The sequence below is a fragment of the Lactuca serriola genome, chromosome 1 (genome assembly GCF_051521515.1).
Source record: "Lactuca serriola cultivar US96UC23 chromosome 1, Lser_US96UC23_V15, whole genome shotgun sequence".
NCBI lineage: Eukaryota > Viridiplantae > Streptophyta > Magnoliopsida > Asterales > Asteraceae > Lactuca > Lactuca serriola.
The window spans coordinates 193,173,267-193,194,426 of NC_136408.1; the positions used below are offsets into that span (position 1 = coordinate 193,173,267).

The 21,160-nt window shown below is 31.4% G+C and overlaps 1 protein-coding gene across 1 annotated transcript; it reads right to left on the reverse strand.

Moving 5' to 3' along the window:
- Positions 1-693: 693 nt before the first annotated feature.
- Positions 694-20,496, reverse strand: LOC145102284 (GDSL esterase/lipase At5g45670-like). The gene is made up of 5 exons (XM_079039669.1): positions 20,191-20,496; positions 19,910-20,034; positions 9,274-9,525; positions 1,198-1,423; positions 694-1,079 (listed from the first exon to the last, which is right to left on the reverse strand). The coding sequence occupies exons 1-5, from the start codon at positions 20,426-20,428 to the stop codon at positions 829-831; spliced, it is 1,092 nt and encodes a 363-aa protein (XP_078895795.1). The 5' UTR covers positions 20,429-20,496; the 3' UTR covers positions 694-828.
- Between the last annotated feature and the right edge of the window lie 664 nt (positions 20,497-21,160).

Sequence of the window (21,160 nt, forward strand, 5' to 3'; positions counted from 1 at the left end):
TAGGGAGAGACGAGTACGCTTCATTGAGCGATGAAGATTGAGCCACTACCATTGATTTTCATCAGAAACTTTAAATGGTATTAGGCGGAAGAAGCAATGGCTAGGAGGACGATTAATTGGTGATGGAGACAATGAGGAAAGTGACCTACGACACAGAGAGGAAGAAAGAGGCGGATTTAGGATTTAGTTCACCAGTGTGATCCTATTACGGTGGAGGTGGATTTTAATAGGGTTAATAATAAACGGATCCCTAAAATAAAGGGACTATTTATAGAATTCATTTATCAAATTACTAAATAACCCTCATTGATATCTTTAATTATTTATTTTTATTTTAAATTTTGATTGGCCCACATTGATGCATACAATAACACAATACTTAGTTAAAACACCTAAACCTAGATCTCTCTCTCTCTCTCTCTCTCTCTCTCTCTATATATATATATATATATATATATATATATATATATATATATATATATATATATGTTGTAAATACATGTACAAAATGTCTTTTGGTCTGTCATCTTCGTTTATGACATGGCTTTAAATGACACATATTTGTCTCTCATCTATAGGCAATTACGACATGAGTTGTCCATCACGAAAAGCCTTTTCCTAATAGTGACTTTTGGTTTTTTTCATTTAGACAATAAATTACTACATATATACTACAACAAAACAATAAATTAGTTCTTTCCACAACTTACAATTAAAACATTAAATTTCTCTTGCTTTTTATTCATATATTCAAATCAATAAAACTATATTACACATAAAAAACCATTCAAAATAGATTTGGTGGTAAGACGAAAACCAACATTAAAATCATGCATCACTGACTACATATCCAACTTCTTTGTGTGTTAAAGGTAATATAGCTGTTGAATTGTATAAAGGAGAGAGTGTTTCATATGCCTTTGTTCCATCTATAACGTTCACCCTCTCTGTGGGATGAAAACCATCCCAAAATATATAGTTTTCCCTGTTGCTACATGGAACTTGATTCGGAACACAACTCCCCTTTCCAGTGGTGCTCACCGCAATTTCACAACATGGTTTATCAGTAACATTTAAATCTGTTTGCATGGAAACTATGCACGTTAGTAAAATGTTAAATAATTCTATTTTATCCCACAAAAATATAAAGTTTAACTTGGAAGGTTAAATAGTATCGTCAAAAGTGACGATTTATACCATTAGGATATTCTAAACGGGCGTCGATCAAGATGAACTTTGCGTCAAGGAATCTATTGTTTAGATCATTTAGAGTAGTATTAAGTAGGGTGTTGAATAATTTGACCGCATCATTAACTAAGTCGACGCAAGAGTTCAAGCCATAATCGGACATGATTCCTGGGCAACAGCCCGAATAGCCTGCTGCAAAAATTCCAAACTTTCTAGCTCCAGATTCGTACAATTCCTGTGGATTAATAGTTGTAAATTCGTTTTATTTTTTTCATCAAAAAATAGACTTGATGAAAAAATTATCTCAAAATAAGAAATCTAATCCAGAAAAAAATAAATTTAATAATACACACCAAAATTTAGACACATTATTGGGCTCAATCCAAAAAATTTCTTTACTGTTTAGCTTTAAGAATAAAAAATATATTCAAATGTATTTATATTTATATATCTACCTATTATAAATCTTGTTAGCAGGCTTATATAAATATATATTCATATGTATTATATTTATCTTGTAAAATCTTATCGCAAAATATCTATTGTAACCTTCATATATAGTTGATCATTATTAAGAAGAGGGCATGAAAGAAAATCTTATCGCAAAATATCTATTGTAACCTTCATATATAGTTGATCATTATTAAGAAGAGGGCATGAATTCTTTCATGCTAAATTAAGGTTCCAAAACGTTCGTCATGGTGCCAAAGCTTGTAGTTGACGTCAACCTTTAACAAAATGTTGTCTTATGTAATATATATATATATATATATATATATATATATATATATATATATATATATATATATATATATATATATATATATATATATATATATAATAGTAGAAAATACATATAAAAATATTAATTATATACAAAATTGTCACCTTATGTCATGTCTTACAAACGATGTGGCTCACCACGGCTCGTAAAAGCTTGAGACTTGACATTGCCTCTAAGGCATGTCTAATTTTATTTAGAACCTCGTGTTTAATTCATCCTTGTTAATATGTTATCAAAGTGCAAGTAAATTGGCCCTATCTCTCTACCTCATCTCTCATTCTTAGTAGCAGCAACATCGTTTAGGCTTTTCTAACCACAACAAAACACCTTCCTCTTCTCTTTAATCTAGTCAACCTTCTTCATTTACCATGGTGTAAAATATAAGTGGAGTCTATAATTGTCTCGCCAAAAAAACCCTTATGGAGAGAGAGAGAGAGAGAGAGAGATGATCCAACATATCTAGACACTTATAGGTCTCCCTCTCAGAGACAACAGAGACTTGATAAGGATACCCAATGATGTTTTAAGCCATAGGGGTGAGGGACACTGAATCTGATACTATATAAGATATATATGAAGTATAAGATTATCTCTACAAATAGATCTCTTATGGAGATAGGGGGAACCAACATATGTAGACACTTATATGACCGTGTAGCACCAATGTGTAGAGAACTATATGTGGACTCCAAGATTATGGCTCCAAAAAAATGTTTATGAAGAGAGTAGGGACTCCAACATATATAGACACTTATATGACTATGTCGCACCGATGTAGGATACACTAACACACGATGACCACAAATTCAACCTTATATGTAAATAAATTCCCATTTCATGTGGCTTTTGTAATGACTAACAAAAAGAATTTTATATCTCTTCCACTCAATCAAAGTGACTTGACACTATGCATCGTGTATTGAACTATTTCAGATCTACACATACACCGATAATGTGCTCCATCACATTGAATCGAATACCCCTCACCCTACTACCATTGACAGTCCAATATGGAAACGGTTAGACATCGTTAAAAAACAATAGATCCACAACATCATATTCACTAACCTTCTTTAGACAAATAAGAAACTATGTGTACGTGCCCAAGAACTTTGCGACAGCTGGCAAAAATATTTCAATACAACAAACAACACGAACCTCATATACAGAAGAGAAATTCAACACAGCTCATCTTCATGTAGTCTCCAACATCACTAATGTTTGTTCTCCCTTCAAATCTCTAGTTACCCAACTAATGTTGGTAATCCTGTCTCATAAAACTAGATGGTGATATAGTTGGTGTCTAGTATTTACAAAGGTGATTATGAAATTTAATAGGGTATATGTGTAATTACATATATACCCTCGCCAATAAGGTTCACCATGATCGTCTTGACATGGGCGATCCATGACAACCGAACCACGATCACCTAATGGAACAATTATGGCCAAACCATGCCTACTCACGAACAATGGATAACGAATCTACACTATAAGAAGCTAAGCAATTGAATGGAATAATGATGCATCGATTGCAAAAAGGTACGTTTATTACAGCAAGGGTTAGTTGTACCTTTTGTCATAAGAAAAATGCTAATGATAATACCTGCAAACACAATCTCGTACTTTCAGCCTTACGAACATTTAATATGATAAGACAACAACATGCTTGGCACGGAAAAATAGTAATTACCAAGAAAGAGAGAAGAAGAAAGAGATAAATAGATAGATAGAAGGTAAATTATTTATATACTCATTCTTACACCTACAACATACGAATACACTTATCGAATTCAAACCTAATTTGATCGTCAAAGCGTTTTACTGAGAATACTATCCATGGTAAATGACTTACGATTTGTATATGCTCTCAGGTTATTTGCTCAACACTCTTGAAGACGGATCAACTTCGTTACGTCCATTCCCCTGGAAAACTGAGTCGCAACAACATCATTGCTACATTTATTCAACAAATTGATCACTTACTCATTTAAAAAAATCCATGTCAAAGCTACTTTTGGAGGAGACACTTAGAAAAAAAATAGAATGAATCACATACTCATCAACCCTTGATGACACATGTAATACCCGATTTTAGGGGCTACAATTTTTTAGTAAGCTAAAACTTTAGATAAATAAAATAAATTAATAAATTAATAAACAAATAAGTTAGAACAAATTGAGTTATAAAGACGAATCATAATAATACTATAAATGATAGTTGGAGAAGTAAAAGATCAGAATTATAACATTTGAAAGGCAAGTACTAAAGTGGTTAAAATAGTGAAAGTTTGTTTGGCCAAATGATTGGCTAATACAATTGACACTTTGACCAACATATTCATGAAATGGATGGAGAACGACTAAAAGAATAAACTCCCAAAGTTTAAAAAACATATTGGTTGGTAGAATGAAGCTTATGGGAAAAAACCGACAAATTGATGAAAAATGAGTTGAATTTGACTCAACTAGTAATTGTTATGGTGTCAATTTTTCAAAATTTGAAAGCTTTGTGGTCAAAAATATGATGTAGAAAACTTGAAATAAGATGCATACCCTCACCATTTCCCCTCATTTCTTCTCCTACACATTTTAGAGAGCTAGAGAGCATCACAATGGAAATTTCATGAATGATTTCACAAAGAGTTTGAATTAAAGAAGTAATTGGTCTACCGGAGAAAGATTTGAAGCATATTAGGGTTTGTAAGGTATAATTCCTTATTATTTCATCTAAAATTCGAGTTTGTGAAAGGGTTGTAAATCTGAATTCGTTTTTATGATGAATTGTGGCTAGAATTTTGTTTCTAACACTTTTTATAATGTTGACGTGGTTTAATCCCAATTCCAACACTCTTTTCATTGATTTTGTATTTTGGATGGAATGATGCCACAAACCCTAGAATCTCCATTTATGATCATGATTTTTTTAAGTAGTATTCCTAAATGATTATGATCATTGATATAATTTTCTTGCAATAAATCCATCATGGATACACAAACCCATTGGAATGAGAGACGCATAGCTTAAATGATGATTTAGGGATTTCATTGTTGCCATTAGAAAAATAATATGTAGACTTGACCATTTAGATATGTAAATGATGTTCTAAATCATGAATTCATATATTAGGAATGAATTGGATGCAAAACATAAAGAATTGCTTGATCTCTAGGTGACTCTAATGATTGTTTGGTCATAAGGGAAATTTGTGAAACTATAAAAGGAATTTGGTAATTCCATAGTTACATTAAGTATCTAGAACCATTTAAAATGTGTTATAGCATGATACTATGCACTTGGTGGCATTCATATGAATATTGGATGGTGTTGGATGAATCATATTAGTCATTTTTAGTCTCGTATATAAATTAAGGTTATAACTACTTTATTGTGAGTTTAATGATCATTATGCCCTTAAGACTTTTAAATTGTTAAGTACTTATGTAAATGGAACATAAATGGGTATCAAATGAGCTTCATAGACTTGTTAGCTCCCTTAGAGTCACCTGGGTGATATATATGGAAGGTTTAGGTGCATCGAGACCAACATACAACACTTAGAAATGAAATTTGGGACTTTTTTGGACTGTTGGCATAACAGACATCGTGTTATTTTGAGACAGTTCGTATCCTGTGTTTAGTGAAGAAGTCCTTAGTTATCCTTAAAACATTCATTAATGTTTCTTCCAGACATGAAATCATGTGCAGTTTTCACCTACGTTCATCTTTTCACATAATTGAAGTAATAAAATTTAAGAGCTAGGATTAAGAGCTTAATAAGTGACTTAATGGATCCCTTAATAGAGTTTTGATACACTTTTTAATGCAATTAGGTTCCACTTCATTTACTACATTCTTGAGGAGTAAAAAGGTTGTTATAAGCCTTTTACATACCTTGAAGGTTAAAAAGGATAGCTCTAGACTAAGGTGAGTTACCGGAAACACACATGCCTTACCTTACTTTGAATTTTTATTGTGTTTTTTCCTTAGTGGTACTATATGTATTTGTGCTTCCATGAAATTCCATTTTACAAAATGGTTTGATTATAAAATCAAAAAACTTATATACTTTGAAAATGATTTAAGCATCGTACTTGTGTAAATCTTGCTAGGATGGGTGTCATTGTGAGATCCTTGGTTCAAATTGGACATTTGTTTTGTTTGATTCATGTGTGTAGATTTCTAAATAATTCTCACATTCACAAGTAGAGGATCACTACCCCTTGTATGACCTAGGATAATGTCCCTAGTGCATGTTTGTGGATATAAGTGCAAAACTTGACAATCAAATCAAGGGTTTTATATGCTCAAAAGTTTTACTTTAAACAAAGCCTTTTCTAAAAGGGAGAACTAAGTCCCAAAATTTACATAAAAAGGTAAACCAAAATGAAAATAGCAAGTAAGATGTAATGCATGAAACTATTCCTAACCCTTTCTAAATCTCATAAGTCCAACTCACCAACAAAGACCAAATATGTAGAGCTCATGACAGATGACACTACCAACTTTTGCACTAATATCCACAAACAAGGTTTGATGGACGAATAGATTACATCCTCTCACTCTAAATCAACTAATATCGGCTCACTTACTAGGAAATATATTGTCTAACTTATTTTGATATGTGTTCAAATTGAAGACCCGAGCTTGGGTTAGGGATTAGCTTGAACTTTAAGAAGGCAACTGAATGTATGGCGAGCTAAATCTTGTTTTGATATATTTATTGTTAACAATCTCTCTAGATTTCAAACTAAATTATGTTTAATAATTTAAGACCAAATTGTTTTTTCGCAAAAAACATAAATACTGAATCTTTTTAAGGATATGGTCACAAATGATTTTCTTAAGTATAAATGTAAATAGGCCCTAGCAAGGGGGTGTTACAACACAATAACCCAATGATTTTCCTAATTAACCCTATCCTTCTTGAGTGTGCCTCTAAATATCATTTGGCTACCCACTCACAGTGGATATCATTGTGGAAACAATTACCGAGAATGAAACAACTACCGTGGGGATGTCTAGGACATGATCGGCAACAATTTGCAGTTGCAAAACAACTCTCTAGCAACATGGAGCTTAATTTTCCCTAAGTATCTTTAACAGTGATAGGAAAACCCACCGTGCCCTTACCCAACAACATTTCTGCGCCACCAAGTGGACATGCTTGGCCCATGACCCAATACACATCCCTAACAGACTCCAAAATACCAGCTCACTTGACTTCTTATGCATAATCGACCCATGGCCAGCCCATAACAACAAAATAACTTGAGGTTGCCTTCCACTTTATGTAATTGTCGCAACGGGATTCTTCTTGGTACATGGACTTAGGCTATACAACTCATCTCATAAATGGATTGGGTAAAATATTCGTACTCTCTCATTTAAGCAATCAACATTATATTTTATTTGGAAATGAAAACAATATTCCAATTCCTAGTCATGGAAATACCACAACCTCACTCTATAATCATAAATACACTCTTAACCCAATCCATATATGGCTTAAAACAAGTAACTAATCCATGGTACCAACACTTTGCTTTTTATCTCCTTAAATTGGGCTTATGTCGTTATTTGTTTACCGGTGTGGCAATGACTAAGCTTATTTGTTACTATATATAGATGATATCGTCTTAGTAGCTTCCTCGTACTCACTAAAAGATTTGTTAATTTGGTCCCTAAAATCTAAAATCTGAGTTTGACATGACTGACATGCTACATCTCACCCGTTTTTGGGCATCTCACCTGTTTTTTGGCCATTTGTATAACTCATACATCTCAATGTAAGTTACATGACCAATGTAAATATGATGTGGAAATTATGAAACTAAGCAACCTATAAAAATTGCAAACCAATTTTATTCCCACAGACACCTAGTTTAGTATGTTTCCTGCAATACTCACATTTACAAGACCATATATAGCATAATTTGTCCAACAAATATGTTTCTTTATGCATATACCATGTGATCTGTATTATAATGTCTTAAAACGCATTCTATGATACTTAAGGGTACCCTAGAACACATATTACATCTTTTTTTCACATACATGATTAACTGATTTCTTATAGATTAGAGTGACTGCCATAATACTCGATGATATACCTGATGATACTACATTTTTTGGGCAACAGTCTCATTCCGTGGTCTGCGAAATGACAACCTACCTTGTCCCGATCTAGCACTTAATCTAAATATTATGGAGTCACCAATGTAGTCTCTAAAATATGTTGGTTACACAGTCTTCTTCTAGAGTTTCACGTTCCCCTTAGTCGTGCCACATTGGTATATTATGACAACATATAAACAATATAATTCTTCGAAGGTTTGATTCAACACCAGCAGGCAAACATATCGATATAGAAATACAATTTGTATTAGAAAATGTTTTCTTAGCCATATAAGAGACCTTCGCATCCCATCCACCTACTTGTATGTATATATTTTCACAGAAGGGTTGCCTCATCCATTTTTCATTAACTTCAAATCCAACTTGAGTGCCCGTCCACCTCCCAATCAAACCGTGGGGTCTTGTTTGCCGACTTATAATTAATATATTCAAAGTTATTATATTTATCTTGTAAGATCTTATCCAATAGTTATTGGGGTCTCTATTGTGAAATTGATATATAGTTGATCATGAATGAGAAGATGGCACAGAATCATTCCTAACAATACATTTATATATAAATAAAAACCCTGAACTATTTTCATGTTAAAAAAACACGATCTTATCCATTTTTTTGGTAAAAACTTATTAATTTGTTCCATTTAAATGATGTAAAAAATAAATATGATGCCACTAATGACATGGGTGATCTATGTCACCCCTTTGATATCCTATAATGTATCGATACACAAAACTCGATCATCAACCACGTCGTTAGCAGACATCACAGTCAATATTGTTTTACATCGTTGATATATTATAAGAGGTCAAGGGATGACATGGACAACTCATGTTATGAGCCACAATTGTCATGTGTTTTTTTCTAGACAAGAAAATAATAATATGTTGCATAATAGCTTTTGTTTTAATTCGTTTCCTTTCTTTTAATGGTTAAATGAACATCTATATTTTCTTTAAAATACGTAACAAAACAGTATTTATACACACTATGCGACAATGTTTCGTGATATAATGAAAAGACATGATATTTGAGAAGTAACAACAAGATGGTTGCATCATCCATTTCAATTTTATAAGTTGCTAAACAACTCAAATAAGATCTCACTATTGGATTTTTCATCTCTTTAATGCTAATTCAAACATAAGGGAACAAAATACAAACCTGCAGTTGTCGGGAATACTGTTCAACAAGGACTTCTGCATATTCCTCAGGCGTATATTCAGAACTCGTCTCATAATAATTGGGAACAAAGTAGTTGCTAATGTAATCGTTGTTCCCCATCCCGATAGTATATATGCACCGATTTAAGTATTTTCTTATCACAGAAACACTTCCTTTTCCATTCAAGGTGGAGAGTTGTGAAATCGTTATTCGATGGTTGATTATCTGGTTGTTTAAGCTTATTCGATAACCCTACAATGACCAATTGACATTATATATTTCACTCAAGTATGGAATGAGAAAGCAATTGTTAACTGAGAGATTCGAACTAATTAAGGTTTATGATTTATAGTTTAATAAACGTATTAGTTTAATAAACAAACCATTGAAGTGTCATTTAATAAGGTGATACTTAGGTTTACGATGTGATTTGAATGGGGCAAATTCATAAAAAAAAAAATATCCTGTTTTGGACTAATGATATAATATAAGTTGAAAATTTGTTTTTAAATTTATCCACAGTTTTCAGAACCTACATGGACCAACTTGTTTAAGCCATGTAGTTTGTTTTTCTGTTGAGTTACTAATCTCTAAATATTATTAAAAGAGAACCTTTAATTCTAACTTGAAGAAATCAGGGCCATTGATTGCATTTCAATCCTATATTTTCCACCGTTGGATTATTTGTTGACATCATCTTTGTCAACCCTTTTATTTTTGTCCACAAATTTTATAAAACTTATATTACGTTTTAAATTAGGAAGTCTATTAATCACAATTAAATCTCACTAAAAATAAAATGAATTAAATTAGGAATTCTATTAATAACAGTTAAATCTCACCAAAAATAAAATGAATTAAATTAAAAATTCTATTAATGACAATTAAATCTCACCAAAAATAAAATGAAAAAATACCTCGTCCCATCCCTCATTACCAGTACCCCTACCCTCTCTCCCTTTTTTCCTTACATAATTTATCTAACCTAAGTTTTGTTGAGGGGAAGAAAATGGGGAAAGAAAAAATAGAATATATGTTAGCTTCGATCCGTGTAGACTAGTCTTGTATTCGATCATCATTAAAGAAAGATGAATGATATAGATATAAACTTCTTTAGATTCTAATTTAATTTGTTCGTAGTTTAGATCGATTTTTGGGTACGTTTTAGATTATGTTTCTTTTATTCTGTTTCAACTATGAAGTTCCAATCTGTAAAACCTTTCTATTTAAGTTTAAATCCATAATGGTTACATTTTCTGAATTTGCTTCGATTTTTGTTCTTATGATCTGTATTGTTGATTTTGATTTTTTAAGTTATAGATATTTGGAGAGCAAAATGATGGACACAGCAACATAGCTATCTCTCATCCATTCTTTCAATTTGGAAGATATTTCCACTAGGTAGTGAATTTGTATATATCGATTTTCTTTTTTATTTTTACATTTTTGTATATTCATTTAGTCAATGATTTTTTTGTGGCTTACCAGGTCGTGAATGGAAGATATACTCGAGTCAATATCTATAATGCTTTACCCATTCAATCCCTTACTGGATTTGGAGATGGAATTTAAAACCTTATACCATTGAGTGATCCATATATTCTACAACTCAGCAAAACCCAGTAGTGATATGTGTTTTGATTTATTGTAAAAAACATTTTTAAAAATACAAAGTGGGCTCTCAGAAATAAGTTATTACTTATCCTTTTTTAATATTATAAAAAACATCTTTTAGACTCAATAGCAAAGAAAAGACAAAGTTTTAGTATACCATGTAAACAAATTACATCGATAAATCTTATTGGAAAATATTTGGGATTGATTAATTTTGGTTAATTAGCAAGGTTTTTTTTTGGTTAACTTGTGTTGTCTGGGCATGTCGAGAAGCATAGTAAGAACCTTGCACAACCTTATTCTTTTGTTTAACTGGTTTGAATCTTCTTATTGAGTTTACTTTCTCAATGATAAATGGGTACACCCTACACTCTTGAAAATAGGGTTGGTAACATTGTGAGTATCAAGGTTTTCTCAGCAATAAGAGTATATATTAGTATAAAAGTTGCAATGTAAACCATTTTTAGTTACATAATAATAACTAAACAAAGATATGTGAAGGATCATCTTTATAATTTAAATTGCAATATATGACATAAAAATCATATGAAATTTTCATTGTTCCATTCCATGCCTCACAAATATGTTTTTGGAATGAAATTACTTATTCTATTATCTTGCTTTTACGATTACCTATCAATTCCATTTCTTTGTTGTTCCATTCTTTACAACCTCACATATCTCAAAAAAGTAATTCAGAAATCCATCATACAATAGAAAATGTTTTATAAACTCCTATAAGGGAAGAAGAAAGATAAGACTAAATGAGTGTATGGTGTTAATCTAATTATGATGTTTTTTTGTCTCTATTTCCATGTTTCTAGCTTGTTTGTTGTATTGTCTATAAAATATTGTTGTTATATTTGAAAGTTCATTTTACCATTTTCATCTTTTTGTTTGTATATTTTAATCTTTCAGGTTTTTTTAAAGTATTTGAGGGCCCGTTTCTGCTTGGGAGTGGGGTGAAGTCATGGGCCCTAAAACTAGAGGGTAGTTGTATTTAGAGCCACATAAATATTGAAGATTTTTGTTGGCATTAATTTCAATAATCATATGTACCCTAGAAGAGATATCATAACCACAGTTTATTTTATATAATGTTTTTTGTATATTTATTAAATGTTGTATAGATGATGTCTATAAGGTGTTGGTATTTTTTTTGTTGGCAAGTTATTATGTTATCTAACACCCCAATAATCTATAATATTTGTATAAGATGGTGACAATTATTATTTTTTATCGCAACTTATCTTCATATTGATTATCTATTGAGGTTTGAGTTCTGGAATGCTGTCACTGAGAGGATTCCACATTGTGGGACGTTGGAATTAATTACAAAATGAGGCATGATTTATATGCCATTTTTGGTATTGATGGAAATGTTTAATTCTTGCTCATATAGATCGATAAATATTTTACAATATGCTCTTTTAACTTTATATTAGGACATTTTCTGGAAAAAGTTGCTTTTAGTATTGAACTTTGAAAAAAAAAGTTCATATATAGCATCGTACTCTTAAAAAATGAGTTTTTTTGAATTATTTTTAGTTGATATGGAAAATTACATTTTTTGTATATTGAAGATCATTTAAAGGATTGTCTTCTGGAAAACAAAATATTCATTAATAGCATTAAACTTTGCAAAAAAGTTCATTATCATCGTAGTTTCAAAAAGGATTTTTTTATATTCTTTTTGGTTAATCTAGAAACGTTTTATTTTTATGTACATTCGAGCTCATTAATAGGATTTTTTTGAAAACATTTTGTTAATGGAAAGTATATTTTCATTTCATTTTCTTTCGCATATAGACCATTTATGTAAAAAAAACATTTCAAATATGGATCATTTATGTATTTTTGTTCACAAGTGAACCATTCATGTAATATATAATTTTAAATGTTAATTAGTAGGTCATTAATATGACAATTTTCTAGGGAAAATTTGTTTTTAGTATTGAAATTTGCAAAAAAAAAAAAGTTTATTAATGGCATTGTACTTTAAAAAAATATTATTTTGTAATATTTTTAGATGATATTGAAACGTTTCATGTTTTCCAACATTGAAGCTCATTTGTAGGACAGTGTTCTAGAAGCGAATTCCATTAATAGCGTTGAACTTTGCAAAAAAATTCATTAATAACATTGTACTTTTAAAAAATAACATTTTTGGGAATTCTTTAATTGTAGGTAGATTCCTTGAATGCCTACCTTGATGAACATATGTGGAGAAATATTTTTGGAAAAGGATAAAATCCTAATATGACAACCCAAATAAGAAAAAGAAAAACCCAGTTTTGACTAACCCAATTTATTTAAAATCTTTATTCATTTTAGTAGCTTACACACCATTTAGATGCTCTCAAAATAGCATCTGAAATAACTTCGAGATGTAATAAAGCTAAAACGTTATTTGACATGTTTTGTACTTTCTAATGATCATTACCAGGGAAACATTTGAAGGATTTTTTTTACCAGAAAGAATATGATTAATATACAAAACAATGTTGCATATTCATAACCTAATGTTCTTAAGTTACTGTAATAATGTCTTCATGTAATAATTGATTGGCCCTACCCAACTATCCCATACAAGTTAATGGATTTATGTTGTTCTAAATGTGTTAAAATGCTTCACTTAGGTGTTACTTAGCACATGGTCTGTGGACTATCTACATTGATTTCATGATTGAGAAGAACACATCACATCGACCAAGATCAGACCATCAACCATATTAGTGACCCCCACTGAGATTAGCAATGTAATTCGAGTAATCATCCAAAACAGGCAATGAACTTTGAACTGTAATAAATCTAAAATCAATTCCTAAATTATACGTCAAACTTCCAACGTTAAACCTTGAACATTTTCAATTAATGTTATCGAGTTGATATGCATTTGATTATTTAGGTATATCGTAAATTGTTTAGCTTCCCCTGTTTAATTATGGTGTGAATGTATAGTTTTACGTTTAACCGTAAACATGAGGCTTTAGTTTGGTTGTCTAACTAATGCTTTAGATGAGACAAAAGCATTTGATGAGTGGATTCTTAAAATTAGTGAATGTAATACTGGTGGCCCTAATGATGGTGAAGTTGAAGTTGAATTTCCAGAAGACGTTGTTGTTCGCTCTACAAGTGACCATATTTATTCAAACGTATCCACCATTTATCCATCATTTGAAAACCATCTTGATGATCCATCATATTTTCAAGATAAAGCTATTTTGGTACCTACAAATGAAGAATTCGATGCTACCAATGATTACATTTTAAGATTGATGAAAGATGAAGGGAAAACATATATGTGTTCAAACTCTTTATGTGAGATAGAGTTAGCAGATTTTTTTGAGAAATCAATCTACTCTTCAGTTGTGTTGAATGGTTTAAGGCGTCTAGAATTTCCAACCATAAAATTACACTAAAAATAGGTGTTCCAGTCATGTTACTTCGTAGTATCGAACAAACCAAAGGACTATGCAATGGTACTAGGTTACACATTGTTAGAATTGGAAGACATGTCATTGAAGCCTGAATCATATATGCTAGATTCTTCAACAAGACTACTTATATACCTTGCATGAAGTTAACTCCGTCTAATAAAAGAATCTCATTCCGTTTTTAGCGCAGACAATTCTCCATAGTTGTTTATTTTGTTATGGCCATTAACAAAAGTCAATGACAATAATTATCAAATGTTGGATTATACTTACGTAGGCCCGTCTTCACTCATTGTCAGTTATATGTTTTTTGTTTCTCGTGTCACAAGTGAAAAATGATTGAAAGTACTCATATATGACGAGGGTCGTCCAACTAATAAAACAAAAAATTATGTCTACAAAGAGATCCTTCAACGATTATAGATATTCAAGTGTTTCATTGTTTTTTTTTCAAGACATTTCAATGTTACCAATAATACTAAATCTGTTTTTGTTACTTTATTTTTTTATAGTGCTAACTTTTTTATACCTTTATATGTATATTTTTATATGTTTTTTGTGTTTTACGCGGGTCGTAATCTAGTTATTATATAATTAGTAATGGAAATATTCTAAACTCTTTGATCTATAAGGCTATACATACAAGGATATCCGTAGATTTTAAACTCGTTTGACCTAATTCAAGATATAGCTAACTTTCTAAATTGTGTTTAATTTTAAGTTTTTAACAACATGTTTAAGTCATTCTTATTTTTCAGCAACCATAGTTATAATATTGTATATTTTGATCGAGAACCAACATAATTGTATGTTTTTCATAAAAAATAAAAACATAACGATCATTACGTAAACCGAATTTAACCTAAAATGTAAGGGGCCGTTGGCTCACATAATGATGCTTAAATAGGAATTGAAATCTTTTCAATTAACTAGAATATAAGGGAGTTAAAATCCTTTTGAATTTAAATTTGTTTTGAATCTCTAATGCGGTTGGTTAATAGAAATTTTGTGTTCGATTTGTGTTTGGTTTGAAAATCTAGGGTTGAGCATATTAATCGAAAAACTAAACCATAACCAAATTAACTGATATAACAGAATCAGTTTAACCGAACCATTACAAAAAGATATTATGCGTTTTCTAATTTTCATTAACCGAGTACATATGGTTCATTTATGGTTTTCATCTAAAACAAAACCACTATAAATCGAAGCAAGAATATAATAAATGATTTTTTTGAACGACAGAATTTAATTAAAAAACTAGCAAGAAGCTAGAAAAAGAATATTAAAACAAATTACAAGATAGCGCAAGATTATGAAGCCACGAGGTCCAACCTATTTTAGCTTTGCTACCCATATTGGAAACCCAAAAAAAGAGTTTTTTACTACATCGTCAAAAATGGTTGATTTCCTATGCAACACCGTTCCAAAGATAATGGAATTTCGGAAATTCCATATACACCATAAAACAGTCATAATCACCGCATCAAAAGCTTTTCATTGACCACTTCTCCAAGCAGAAGAATTCGACCAAAACAAGATAGAATCTATGGACAGATGTTTAGGAAGCTAAACACCCTACCAAATGGCAACTCGAGTCCAAAGCTCAATCAAATCATTACAAGTTGCAAACAAATGCTCAATGGACTCAACCGTAGTGGAACAGACCGGACACAAGATTGAATCCATCAAAATACCCTGATTTGAAAGAGTAAATCGAGTAGGTAAACCATTTAATCTTAATCTCCAAATAAAAATATTCAACTTAATTGGAACCCAATTATTCCAATAAGTATCGACACCACCTTTAGACAACATTTCCATTATCAATAAAAGAACGAGATGTGTTGACAAAAAAAATGATCAAACGTATCCAAAGGCCGCCCCAAACGATTCGGTCTGAAATCAAGCTACAACCCCTGCATCAATGCCAAAATGCCTCCCACTATGACTACTCAATGCCACCCCGAGGCACTCTCCTAAGAGAGACTGTATCCTAACCCAACAACACCCTGTCATGAACCAAGGCGATCCTATGAGTACCCAAAGCAAAAATCCTATGAAAAGAGACTGCAACAGAATGACCCCCTTTCCATATATCTTGCCAAAAAGAAGTCCAACTCCCATCTCTAATCCGGATCCGACATAAGGAAAGCAAGTCTAAACCACGATATTTAAGTGAGACTTCATACGAATAACTCCATTCTAAGGACCCATCCAACCTGCTTTTTGGGACTAAAGAACCACAACCTCCATCAGAACCATAAATAGCTCTAACAGGATGAACCCATATCATATCTAGGTTATGAAAAAAACGTCACCGCCAACGGAAGAGCATAACCCTGTTGAAGCAGAAAAGACTACCAACTCCAAGACCCCTTTCTTTCCTACCAACCAGAACTCTATCCCATCGGACCCAATGTATACATCTGTCATCCAACTCCGCCCCCAAAAGAATGCTCGAAAAGCCTCCAAGGAATTAGGAACGGAGATCGGAACCAGAAAGATGGATACCAGGTAGCTTCCCAAACTCCCATGAACAGACTTTATTAAAGTCAAACGACCACCAAATGAAAGAAATTTCGCCTTCCAATCCGATAGCCTGGAACGAAAATGGTCAACAATAAGGGACCAAGCCGAAACCCTAGACATACATTGACCTACTAGCACACCCAAGTGAAGAAAAGGAAGGCAATCTGGGGCACAACCCAATGCCACCGACTCCACTTGATGAGGAGAGACGCCAACTCCAATAAACTTGTTTTTTTTTTTTGCAAATTGATTTTAAGGTCGGAGGCTAAGTAGAAACAACGTAAGATTCGAAGCACCGAGTTAGCATTATTGGGATCCCAAGGAGAAACCAAAACGACATCATCCGCATAAAAAGATGTGCGATATCAATCCCACAAATAGAAACGCCCCTAAACACATGCCGGAGATGAGCTTTTTGCAAGGCTACATGCAAACCCTACATGCCAAGATAAAAAGGAAAGGAGACAAGGAAATAGGGATCTCCTTGTCTCACACCATCCAGACATAAAACATTAACCGACATAAAACATTAACCCACTAAGCTAGTTTCATAGTACTAGATTGTCGCCACTTAATACTTTCTTGCACAAAAGATAAATAAATAAATAAATAAATAAAAATTTTCCAAATGAATTTTTGCCTCAAATTAGGGAATGCATCTAAATTAGCTAACCATTCGCGGGCACTATATAATTTTGTCAAAGTTAAAAGAAAAGAAAGAATAATACAAATATATTTTTTATAGTAAAATTAAAAAACTCAAACTCCAAGTTTATAGTTATGGTTAAGATAAATTTACTAAAAACAAAAATAAAAGAATATGTGCTTAATATGGTTAAGTTGTATGGTTATACCTAAGATATAGGTTCATGCCCCAACAAAGAAATTAGAAATCATGTTTATTTTTAAATTGCCAAATTTTAATTTTTTTAATGAGATTTAATTCCAAAACCTCTACTTAACAACTAGCAAGACATGCACTGATGCACATTAACTATTCTAAGTAAAGTATCCGTGTTTTAATTTTGTTAATTGCGGAAAATATGTAGTACTTGTAAAGGGTTTGCAAATTTCAATGTATTCATTAGTTCGTGAGCTTTATGCCTTTATTTTTTTTTTTTGTAATAAAAGGCCTTAATTGAAAATGACTTCATTGGTGTTTGGAGCTGTCATAGAGTGTTTTCTCTAACTTCAAACAACTGAAAATGGCTTAGTGGTATGGAGTGACCATCTCATATGAGAGATCAGGGGTTCAAGTCTCGGTAAAGACATAGGTGGTTATTTAGAAGTATATTAATTAGTTTGTTGTTTAAAAAAAAACAACTGAAAATGATTTAACTGAAAATTTTTCAACTTTATATATTATGGGTTGATGAGTCGTCAAACAACATACAATCCTCCAAATGGAAGCCCAAAGGCCTTAAATCGTAGTTCTTTAAATTCGGTTAGGCCGAAACCGTAGTTTTCTTAATCACCTACTATTTCTTCAACTATTTTTAACTAAAGGCTATATTTTAAGTATTTAATGAAAAGTCATTATTGATAGCCGCTATTTTTATCATTCTCTTAATCAATATAGAACTTCAAATTTTGGGTTATTGTATGTATAATCCGTGTTTGGGACATATCTTATCTGTACAAATTGTCAGACTCAAATATGGGAGAAGGACTACTCCTCAACTACCCATTCATGGTTGGTAGTCAGTCACAGCTGGCTCTGTCTCTATCTATCTTCATGCCATGTTAAAATCATGATCATATTCAATCAACCTTCTAAAAATAGAAAACTAAAATGGAAAAGAATGGATAGGTGTATAAGAGGTTTATTTTAGTTTTTGACACAATGATTTCGAAACTGTTTTGAAATACTTACTTTTTATCTATATTTTAAATTTATTATAAGGGTATAACTTGTGGTTTTGCTTTTTTGTTATTTTGTATCTCAATTTAAAATGGTTTTAAAAAGGTAATGTGAATCTTGGTTTTGATGATCACTCGGTGGAATTGAGCCGGATAGTAGAAAATGAATTATAAGGATAATTAATTGTTATTTTTGTTTACATTTGGTTAAATCTTTTTACTCGTTTGAGTTTTGACCATTAAACTTAGCTTCATCGCAATAGAAAGAAAAAAAAAATGTGGAACTTGGCTCACTTTCCTCATTAATTCTGGATAAAACATTTTGACAACTCGGTTATCCTTTTCCGATTTGTAAATAACAGATAAATGGAAGCCCAAACTTTTTTAGAAATTTTCGTTTACAAATAAGTATTTTTTTTGTACAATTTTGTAAAAATGAATTAGATAAAAGAAAATGCGTTTTAATAATTTTAAATACATGAAAACGAATTTACAAAAACAAATTAAATAATTTGTGAAAGCGAAAAGATATTAAAAAAGTAAATAAAAAAATTGCATATGAGGACATTGGAAAAAATATGTAAAAGGACATTGAGAAAAAAAATAGCGTAATAGGACATTGGGAAAATAAAAATACGTAATATGTCCGTGCAATAACTTAAAAAATAGACAAAAAGTTCGAGGGTGAGCAAAAAACTTAGGAACCAGTAATTTAGTCAAATTTTTAACAAAAGGTATATCGTTATAAATCATATTTATTATTTAAAATAAAAAATACACAGAAAAAGGACGATTATTAGTATCTTATAAACTTTATAAATAAAAAATAAAAATAACAGAACAAAAATTTATATTTTATATACGTTCTTAAAAGTAGTAATTTATTTTTTCAGAAATAACATTGAAAAAAGTAAAATGTTTAATTGAATTGATTACTAACAAATTAACAACAAATGAGATTATCTTGTGCACAGAAAAGAAAAAAAAACTCTAGAATTTTACTATAAAATTAATAATGTTGATTTAAATTTGTTAATACCATTGCCATAATCTCCATATGGTTTTATACAATAACTTTACAAAACAAGTCACTTATATAAACAATAATTGCCAAAGCATGTGCAAAAAGCATTTAGACAATCAAAGAATGCGAATTAACTTAAAATAAATGACATAATAAAAAAATGGCGTACCATATGTTGTCCCGTTTCATCTCGAATTCCAGCTCCCCCAGATGCATAGTTTACGCCATTTACGATTTCTTCAACTTTTGCAGTCGCAAAAGGCGGAATGAAACTCTTGAACCCAAGTAATTGAGCTATTTATCACATAAGCAAAACCAAGTTAGAAGGACCTTGCATCACAACTAATGTCACACACACACACACACATTCAGAGAGAGAGAGAGAGAGAGAGAGAGAGAGAGAGAGAGAGAGAGAGAGAGAGAGAGAGAGAGAGAGAGAGAGAGAGAGACCAATGACATCGGCGATATTCCGGCCATTGGAGAACCGGCCGGTAGGGCCGTCGGGGAAGTCAATGCCATATGGTGGAAAGTTAACTTTTGCTTGAGTACGATGGTGGTTGTTGTTGCCGTTGTCCATTAAGGAATCGCCAAATATGAAGTAACAAGGGACCTGAGGCGGAGGGTCGCCATTGGTGAGTAAGAATGTTGCTATCAACACCAAGAACACAAAGAGGGTGAGTGTCGGCATTGGAGGTAAAGTGGTACAATGATGCTCAAAAGGATGGTTCTACGTTTACACTACATTATCACCTACCCTTCCCCCATAAATTTAATATATATTCAACAATCACAACTACACATATCAACACGTGTTATTCACTAGTAAGTACAAAATAGCATAGTGTTATTAATTATTTGCTTTTAGATTTTTCTTATGATAAAGGTTTTATAAGATTTAGGGATAATGACTTAAAAGGAAAATATTTTTTTATTTGTGTATATTTAATTATTGATTTTTTTTTGTTTATAAAGGTAACAACCGGTCATAAAGGTAAAATGTGAACAGTTTCAATAGTTCAGTGGCAAACAGATAATGAAAAAAAGTTTAGTGACTAAATGTGAAGAAAGTTGAAAGTTCGTTTTCTCTAAAAAAAGTTCAATAATTAAATGTGAACAAACTTTCCTCTTGTATTATGGTTTAGCAAATTATGTATTTTTGTTAAATTTTAACATTTGTTGATGAAGAAATCTATGAAAAAAAACAAAACCCCGAAAAAGATATAAAAAACAAAAAACGAAACCAACATTATTTATATATATATATATATATATATATATATATATATATATATATATATATATATATATATAAGTTTTATGTTATAAAACTATGCATATTATATGTATAAAAATTATCCTAATATTATATGTATGAATTTTGTGTTATAAAATTATGCAACATATAAATTGACATACATTA